This window comes from Bison bison, unplaced genomic scaffold (genome assembly GCF_000754665.1).
Source record: "Bison bison bison isolate TAMUID 2011002044 unplaced genomic scaffold, Bison_UMD1.0 scf7180017864230, whole genome shotgun sequence".
In the NCBI taxonomy this organism is placed as follows: Eukaryota; Metazoa; Chordata; class Mammalia; order Artiodactyla; family Bovidae; genus Bison; species Bison bison.
Window position 1 is genome coordinate 1,007,178 of NW_011494802.1, and position 9,568 is coordinate 1,016,745.

The following is a 9,568-nucleotide window of genomic DNA, read 5'->3' on the forward strand; positions in this document are numbered from 1 at the left end:
CGGCCCCTTCATCTCTTTCTGCCTCCTCATCCCCAGTGTCACCACCACACCCCAACCCCACCTGCTTAGCACTCAGCTTCACTGTCTGGTTGAACACAGTCCAGATGACCCCCTGGGCACAGGGGGGTGTGGTGAGAGACCCCTCATATCGGAAGTAGCGGCTGAGGTCAGAGGGCAGCAGTGCAGATACATCCAGTCCTGGGACCCAAGTCTCAGAGTCTGTGGAGAGGATGTGTGCTGGGGTCCAACCTATCTTGACTTCCCCTCATACACACACCAAAGCTCTGGGGTAGAGGGATACATTTTTATTTTTTATTTTTTTTCCCTAGCACTTGTCCCCCTCTGTCCCCATTCGGCTCCAGCCATATACTGCTGGTCAATGGTCTGACCTTCCTGAGCTGAGCCACAGGGGTGCAGGGGGTGCCTCCCTGCCAGAGGGCAGGGACTACAACTCAGGAGCTACTTTTTCGGGCCCTTGAGATCTGCTCAGAAGCCAGCTGGTGGGATGAAGGTTGGCCCTGGGTCACAGCCTGGCTGGGGATACATTTTTAAATCCCAGAAACCAAGCTGACCCAACTCCCTCAGACTATTTCTTCACTGAGTATATCCCTTCCTATAACTCAGCACAGGACATGACTCGGTAGAAAGTAAAAGGCTTTGGGGGCTCACAGAGTAAGAGAACTGCTACCTTGGCCCTTCTTCTGAGTCTTCACTCTTACTTTGCATACTGTGACAACATGCTGGAATGCAGATGTAAGCCAAGAGTGAATCAAAAGAGAAAATGAGTAATTTTCTGAATAATTTGTAATTTGAATAATTTGTAAGTAAATACCTATAACTATAAAAGACAAGACACAAAAATTCAAAAAGCATAGTTCTCTTTAGTTTAGCAAAATGTAAGATCCAGCTGGGTGAAGTTTAAAATGACCTAGAGTGACTAAGAAGGACAAGAAGATTTCCAACATTATTTACAAATTTAAAATATTTGATGCTGGGCTCCCTGGTGGCTCAGTGGTAAAAGAACACCTGCCAACGCAGAGGACATAGGTTCAATCCCTTGCCGGGGAAAGATCCCACATGCTGCGGAGCAACTAAGCCCGTGCACCACATTGAGCCTGTACTCGAGAGCCTGGAACCGCAACTACTGAACCTGCACCCTGCAAATACTGAAGCCCACATGCCCTAGAGCCTGTGCTCCACGAGAGAAGCCACTGCAATGAGAAGACTGCATACTGCAACTACAGAAAAGCCCCCACTTGCTGCAACTAGAAAAAGCCTGCACAGCAGTGAAGACCCAGCACAGCCAAACATAAATAAAATTATTTTTAAAAAGTCAAATATTTGATGCTTTGAAGGAGTAAGAGTTCTCAAGAAAAATTTTAGCTCTCCAGACTCAACCCCTGGAGTTCCAAACACTGTTTTTTGGTTTTATTTGGTTTTCATCTTATCTTGGTTTCTGTTTGGTTTTTAAACAAAAAATCTATGGGCAGCAGTTAGCTTTGCCTGTTTGCTGTGTTCTGCTTCATAGTTATTATCAAGGTCACAGTAAGCCAGTTCATACTGCAACCCCCTTCTCTGTGGGAGGTAGTCCTTCTCCATCCTCAGACCTGAGGCTCCCCAAGGATGGTTCTTTGTGACAAGGGTATCAAGAGTAGGAGCCAGACCAACAAACTGACCTTTCTTGGTGATTTCTCCCAAACGTGACAGCAACTGTTCATAGGCACTGTTTTCTTCTGGGCCTTCCTAGGAGGTGACAGTGCAAGACAGATGAATGCATGCATCTAGAGTCATGGCTGGAGGCCTATAGGTGATTCGGATTCCCACAATCCTCCCCCATTCCCCAGCTCTGAGAATGCTGGGGAAACACAAAATCTTATGTATTATTACTCAAAGTCCATTTACTTCTACTTTGCAAACTGACCTAACTAGGTGGACTCATTTTCAGTGGCAAATAGGAGGAAGAGGAGGATGCGGGGCCATTTTACTAGGATACAAGGCTCTCAACGATGGGCTCTACTTACTTTTCCAGGCTCACTTATCACTAACTCTATACATATTCCGTGGTCCTGCCACAGACAACCCCAATAACCTTTGTATTCATGGTACCTCTGCATTCACCTTAATAATTCATGAGTTTGACTTTTGGAGCCAGGACACGCTATTTCCAAGGTGCTTCTCTGCAATGCTGTGAGGCTGGTGTTAATGAGTCAGGGAGGCAGTGAGTCTAACAGGTGTCTCACCATCCTTCCTTTCTATTAGCCTCTTCTAATCATTGTGTTTGTACCTTTGATCAGTACAAGTCCAAAGAAGTCAAATGCTTCTCTAGACTCAGTGCATTCTGCAAAGGGGAAATTATGGGTTATAAAAGTATTAGAGAAATGACTCTTCCTTTTGACCATTCCCCACATGTGCCATTCCCCAAATGGGCCATATTCTGAGTCTTTGTGTGTACTGTTCGCTCTGCATAGAATATCTCTTTTTCTTTCCCACTAGCAAAGGCTTCAAGTTTTACCTCCTCTGTGAGGCCTTCCCTGACTACCTCTTTGACTATGTGTCCTCTGTATATGTCTACCCTGTTAGCCTCCCTCACTGGCTGCGGGGAGACAGGATCAACGGTTTCGGGATCTTTTTTTGTGGCCCAGAGCCTGGCTCACAGTGGGCGTTAATCAAAGAACTAATGAGTGAAGATGACAGTCAGGTGCAGGGATGGGAGTTTCTGGGGCAAGATATTCTGAGCCCGAGGGCGTAGGAAAGCAGAGGTGGGGAGTGTCCAGGGCTGGTACCTGCAGAAAGGCGGCCAAGACGGCCAAGCCCCCTGGGCGCCCCAAAGCCTCGTCAAATTCCTCAAATGCAGTGCTGAGGTGAACCACGTGAATCTGGAAAAGACACAGTAGGAGTGGGCGAGATCCCTTACCCGGCACTCCACTTCGACCCTTCGCGGACAGCTGCGCGCTCACCTCGGCAGGAAAACGGTGACCATCAACCGTGTGTTCCGAGCCCGGGCGACCCGCGGCCCCCCAGTGCAAATGTAACTGCAGGGCCCGGTACTCCTGCCCGGGACCCAAGGCCATCTTCAGCCCGGAAGGCAGACTCAGCTGCACTGTGTGGTGAGAGGCAGGTGAACCGGGGCCCGCCCCACCCTCAGCCTAACTTCCAATCACCGTCCCCTCATCTCCAGGTAGACTCCGCCCCTTCCCCGAGGCTCCCCCGGGAGGCCACCTCACCGGTGTGGCCGTTGTTGCACAGGCGCAGTTTTGGTTGTGGCGGGAGCTCAAAGCCAAGGAATTCCAGGGGGCGCAGGGCTGGACAAAACGCAGTGAGCTCCGGGCGGATGTCTACCGGGGATTGAAAGCGGCCAGCGCAGGCTGGGGACACCTGGGGCCATGGCGGAGCGCCTGGAGTGGGCAAGTGTGTACAGGAAGTTTGAAGACAAGATCGGGAACTTTTAGGAAAGCGGAGTAGAAAAAGTGATGCGGTCGAGTCAGGAGGCATCCGGGAGGGAAACAGGTAAAGGATGCGGGGATTGGGGTTGGCGGGGGACAGGCAGCGGGTGTTGTCCGGGACTGGCAGACGTGGATGCGAGGTGAGAGGGATGCGTGTGCGGGCATCAGCAGACTGGGTGCCCAGATTGGGTCTGTGTAGGGGTGGGTGTCTCACCTCCATAGCGCCAATGACTGTGGCCATCCCCTGCATAAATGAGAAGAATGAAGAGGCTGATCTTTGAGCCCAGTCCCTCCCCAGCGGCCAAAAAGAGGTGGGTCGTCCTCACTAGCAGCGTTCACAAACTCACATTCTTACAAAAGCATAGCAGGTAACAGAAACACCAGAAACAGGCACAATAGGTTGCAGCCAGATAAAAGGCCATAGCTTGATGGGCCACACAAAGATTCTACTAGCCCACTTGCAACCACTGTCTTAGGGTCTGTAAAGTGGGTGGAGACCTCAGTTCCCAGGCCCAGGTTAGTAGACCATCTTTCTCCTTTAGAAATCCCTCCTCCCCACTCTCCCTGTTTCCTTTCTGATCTCCACCTCCTTTTCCAAAGTTCCTGGCTTGAGGGTCAAGAAACCAGGTTCCTCTACCTGCTGTTTCCCGCTTCCTAGGTCTCACTTTCCTCATCTGTAGACTGAAGATGCGGTGATTTCTACAAACCCTTCCTGCTCTTCCTCTGGTACCAGCCCCCCTCCTTCCTCTCCTGTCTCTTCATACTTTGCTCTCCACATTCTGATCTTTTTTTCCTCTCCAACCTCCCCCTTTCTTTTCTGTCTCTTCCTGCTTACCTCTCTCCATCTGTGTCCCTTTTTTTTTTTTTTCTCTTCATCTAGCTCTGAAAGGGAGTAAGGGGCTAGTGGCAAGGGAGCTCCTGGGGTTGGGAAAAATCACTGTCAGAACACAGGCTCCTCTTCTTCCCTGAATAATCCCTCCCTGGGCTGGGGTTTAATGAGGGGGAAGCACCAACCTCCTGGAGCCTAGGTTTGCAGAGCTGATGACCACTTACCTTTTTCATCTCTGTGGGCGTTATTCTGGGGGCCTTCAGTGTCCCTGGGTGCCTCAACAGTTGGTAGATCCTCTAACTTCAGAGAATTCTCTTCTCCTGGGTCTGTCTTCAATCCAGGTAGGTCCTCTTCTTCAGGTGAGTCCTCCTCTTCAGGTATATCCTCTTCACTGGGCAGGTCCTCCTCACCAAGTGGATCATCTTCTCCAGATGAATCTCCTCCCGTGGTGGGAGCACCCTGCATCCAGAGCAGCTTCTGGGGATGGGCAGGCACCAGAAGGAGCAGTAACAGCAGCAATTGCACAGCTGGGCCTGGGGCAGGGGCCGGAATCCACAGAGGGAGCCGGGGGCTGGGGCACAGGGGAGCCATGTGGCTGACTGTGGGGTGTCCTGGGACACAGTGTGTACGGGCTGTACGTGCATAGGAAATAGGAGGTGGGTGGGGGAGGAGCAAGCCTGGAGGGGAGCAAGCTGACTCACAGAAGGGCCTTTTGGAGATGGAGCCAAAGTCCTGTGGGTCTAACTGGCCCTGTGCCCCCTCCCCGATAGCAAGATGGGAATGGGGTGGAGTGAGGGGCAGGTATGTGCCCAGCCAGAAGGTTATCGGGGTCATGGGCTCAGCCTGGAACCCAAGGCACCACCTGGCACTATACAGGTTCTCTCTGGCACCGCCCGACTGCTAGTCAGCCAGCTTCAGCTAACCCTGGCTTGTTTCCCAGCCCCAGGCAGCTGGGGCCCCCACATCCTCTGGCTGAGAGGGGAAGCTGCCCATATATACATCCCTGGCTGGGCTAGGGAGCAGGTAAAGGGGTAGGGAAAGCTCCTGGGGGAGTCTGGGGGTGGGAGAGTGGATGGATGGATAGATGGGATGTGAATTTGAATATGAATGGACAGCTGCATATATTCATGAGTCTCTGATGGGTTAAAACTGAATGTAATATTCATTGTATTACACCTCTGCTCAAAAACCTTCATTGGCTTCCCACACTCTGCAAAGTATCTTCCATCAGGTCCCTTCAAAATCTTACCCAAGAGACTTTTCCATTTTATCTCCTACTACTTTCCCTCATATTCTAGCCAAATTAAACTATTCGTTTTTTATCCAAACCTTTGACCACTTTTGTTCATCTCTTTCTCGCTGCTGGGAATGCCTTTCGCTCTTCTGTTTATTTAGCATCTACCATATGTCAGGCCGGAGAAGGCAATGGCACCCCACTCCAGTACTCTTGCCTGGAAAATCCCATGGATGAAGGAGCCTGGTAGGCTGCAGTCCATGGGGTCGCTAAGAGTCGGACACGACTCAGCGACTTCATTTTCACTTTTCACTTTCATGCATTGGAGAAGGAAATGGCAACCCACTCCAGTGTTCTTGCCTGGAGAATCCCAGGGACGGGGGAGCCTGATGGCTGCCGTCTATGGGGTCACACAGAGTCGGACACGACTGAAGTGACTTAGCATAGCATAGCATATAATAGCATATGTCAGGCTAGAGGTATGGAAACAAGACACAGTCCCTGTCCTGAGGAGCTCACTGTCTAGTGACTGAGGGCAAAACTATCATAATATTTGGAGGAGAGAGATGAATTCTTCCTCAGAAAGTAACACAGAAGTTGGCAAAATCTGATCAGGGTTTAAAGAAGTAGCAGTTCAATTGGTTTAAAAAAAAAAAAAAAGTGGGGGAACTGGGATCCTGGGCAAAAGAGAGATATCAAATACTTTGAGCAGGAGAGTGACAGAATCCATATCTCACACTAGGTTATGTTGGGGGGTAGTGTGGAGCATGGATTTGAGGGTGAAAATGGGTGCAAAGAGGTGAAGAGTGAGAGGACCCCAAGAATGGGCTGGGGGTTCCCAGTCTGCCTATTCACTTAACATTTGGTGAGCCCCCTCCAGTCCTCCAGGCACGGTTCTAGGCCTTAGGGATGCAGCACTCACCTGGAGAACAGCCTCTGCTGTTCTGTAGCTCACGTTCTAGGAAGGCCCCAGTGGCTTCGACAAATCAGAAGACAGTAAGGCCATCTCAGGAGATTCTTCTCTGGGGCTCATATTCAGTAGGTATGTACACCATCACGGTTGTATAGGCTAATTAAATATGTTGAAAATTTATAGTCTGGTTTGTAACTAGCCTCTAACTCCAGGGTGCTTCTGCTACCCCACTCCCCTTTGGGGACCCTCCTAGCCTTATGACCTCTTATCTAAAGAAGTAATGCTTGGCACAGAACAGGCTCTGGACACCACTTGAGTGTCCCATCCAGTTTCCACTCTGGATCAGTACTTATATACCCATTACCGTGTTATATAGTTTTACTACCTCTTCTGTGTAACTCCCTTTTATTATTCAAGACTCAGCTCATACAACCACTATGGAGAACAGTATAGAGCTTCCTTAAAAAACTAAATAGAACTACCATATGACCCAGCAGTCCCACACCTGAGCATATGTCTGGAGAAAACCATAATTCAAAAAGATATATGCACCACCCCAATGTTCACTGAAGCACTATTTACAATAGCCAAGACATGGAAGCAACCCAAATATCCATTGACAGATGAGTAGATAAAGAAGGTGTGGAGGGGGGGGTGGCGGGGAGGGGTGTGTGTGTGTAATACTACACAGCCATAAAAAAGAATGAAACAATAACATTTGCAGCAACATGGGTGGATCTAGAGATTCTCATGGTTAAGTAAGTCAGAGAAACAAATACCATGATATCATTTATATGTGGAATCCAAAAAAAAAAAAGATACAAATGAACTTATTTACAAAACAGAAACAGATTCACAGAATTAGAAAAGACACTTATGGTTACCAAAGGGGAAAGGTAGAGGGGAGGGATAAAATAGGAGGTTGGGATTAACATACGAACACTACTACATGGAAAAGGATGGATATATGTGTATGTATAACTGATTCACTTTGCTGTACATCTGAAACTAACAAAAACATTGTATATCAGCTATACTCCAAATATTAAAAAAAAGACTCAGCTCAAAGGCTATCTCCAGGAAGTCCTGCTTGACCAACTCTACACCACAGGAAGAGATTTCTGGTAACTCTGAACCACCACAGTTCTTTGCCTGCACTAATAATCTTGCTTACCATCCAATTCATATTAAGGTGATTTATGACGTTATATCTGCTCTAATAGCCTCGAGGTTCATAAGGACAGGGTCCAGTATTTGACTGAGTCCATCTGATATTCAACTGTCTTTTATTATTGATCATTTTTCTCTTTTCAGATCACTGTGCCAGGGCTTAAGAAAAACCAGACTAAGATAGCTTCCCTGCCTTCAGGGAGCCCACTGACAATGACCTGTGTATGTCAAACCACAATTATTCCAGGAGTGGGGCATCACATTTCTACAGCACCCTAAACTGTGTGCCTTGTCAGAGTGACTGTCATACGGTATGCCAAAACGTGTACGGTTGAACAGCTGTACTCCAAGCGGTCATCTTAGGAGCCAATCAGTCTACCAATCTAGGTTGCCATTTCTGGAGCTAAATTAAGAGCCATCCATGGCAATCCAAGCAGGCACTCCTGATGGTCAGCTCATTGCCTGGGGCAGCTGTGTTGTCAGGACCTTGGTTGGACCCAGACACACGGAAGGTACATGATAATATTTAAATTAGATAGGCCTGGATAAGACAGAAGGGGATAATGACTATGGGGGAGTCATGGGAAGGACAGAGATAGGAACACCATGCTACCTGAAGTCTGGAGTTTGCATGTCCAGAACTTTCTCCAGCACCAATCATAGTTTTATTCCATATTCCCTTTCCAAATGTTTTGAATGTTTCCATCTTTTTCTGTTTTAGATCTCTGTCGGGTCTCCTTGTACACTTCTCTGTGGTGTCTCCACACGTCTCCCCTCCGTCTCTGCTGCTTTTTCTCAGTATTTCAGAGTCCAGATCTACATCGAGGTGAGGCTCTGTGCTCCGGCTCCCTAGTTTCCCAAGTGCCATTCTCCATGGGTGCTGTCTCTTGAGCTCTCCGTCTCTGTGTGTGACTATGTCTCTGGTCTGGGTGGGGAACGTGGACTCTGATCCTGGATCGAGCCTTTGCAACTGGGAGTCTGCCAAACTCTAGAACAGGTTTGAGCTCCCAGAGTCTTGTTTCCTGGGTCTCCCTAGGTTGGGACAGAGTGTACTCAGGGCTGATTGACTGGGTCACCCCCCTTCTCCTGTCTTGGCCTGGCACACATTTCTCTGTGGTTGCTTAAGGCCAAGTCTTTGGTCATTAGGGTCTGTGTCTTAAGACATCGAGAGCCATGTCTCTGCTTATCCCATGGCTGCAGAGAAGGGAGCTATGTACCAGGGAAGCAGGAGAAAAATCCCCCTATTCCCCAGACATGGACCAGAAGCAAAGACAAATCACAGCCGTTGTAGGGCTCTGGGGACTGCCCTGTAGTCCGAGCCCACCTCACCATCTGTATTATTTTCCTATGACTGCTGTAACACATTTCCACAAACTGGGTAGCTTAAAGCAACCAAGATTTATTCTCTCATAGTTCTGGAGGTGAAGAGTCTGAAATTAAGGTGTTGGTAGGGTCCTGTTCCTTCTGAAGGTTCAAAGGCCTCTTTCAGCTTCTGGTGGCTCCAGATATTCCTTGGCTTGTGGCTGCATAACTTCAATCTGTGCTTCCAACTTCACATGGACTTCTCTTGTCCATGTGTCTTCTACTGGCTGTCGCTTTTTTTTTTTTTTTGACAGGTAAGGAGATTTATTTAGAGGGAACACACTTCACAGACAGAGTGTGGGCCATCTCAGAATGTGAAAGCAGCCCTGTTTGTCTCTTATAGGAACACTTATCATTGGATTTAGGACCCACCAGGACAATCCCAGAGAAGGCAATGGCACCCCACTCTAGTACTTTTGCCTGGAAAATCCCATGGACAGAGGAGCCTGGTAGGCGGCAGTCCACGGGGTCGCTAAGAGTCGGGCACGACTGAGCGACTTCACTTTCACTTTTCACTTCCATGCATTGGAGAAGGAAATGGCAACCCACTCCAGTGTTCTTGCCAGGAGAATCCCAGGGACGGCCGTCTATGGGGTCGCACAGAGTTGGACATGACT

General features: G+C 48.8%; 1 protein-coding gene across 1 annotated transcript in view; it reads right to left on the bottom strand.

The window, feature by feature from the left end:
- CA9 (carbonic anhydrase IX) overlaps positions 1 to 5,231 on the bottom strand; it is an 8,529-nt gene extending 3,298 nt beyond the window's left edge. The window contains exons 1-7 of the mRNA XM_010846086.1: positions 4,497 to 5,231; positions 3,658 to 3,687; positions 3,225 to 3,395; positions 2,958 to 3,100; positions 2,784 to 2,876; positions 1,677 to 1,743; positions 62 to 219 (exon numbers count right to left, since the gene is read on the bottom strand). Of these exons, the coding sequence (XP_010844388.1) occupies positions 62 to 219; positions 1,677 to 1,743; positions 2,784 to 2,876; positions 2,958 to 3,100; positions 3,225 to 3,395; positions 3,658 to 3,687; positions 4,497 to 5,106 (1,272 nt within the window). The 5' untranslated portion in view covers positions 5,107 to 5,231. The remainder of the gene's footprint in view (positions 1 to 61; positions 220 to 1,676; positions 1,744 to 2,783; positions 2,877 to 2,957; positions 3,101 to 3,224; positions 3,396 to 3,657; positions 3,688 to 4,496) is intronic.
- Between the last annotated feature and the right edge of the window lie 4,337 nt (positions 5,232 to 9,568).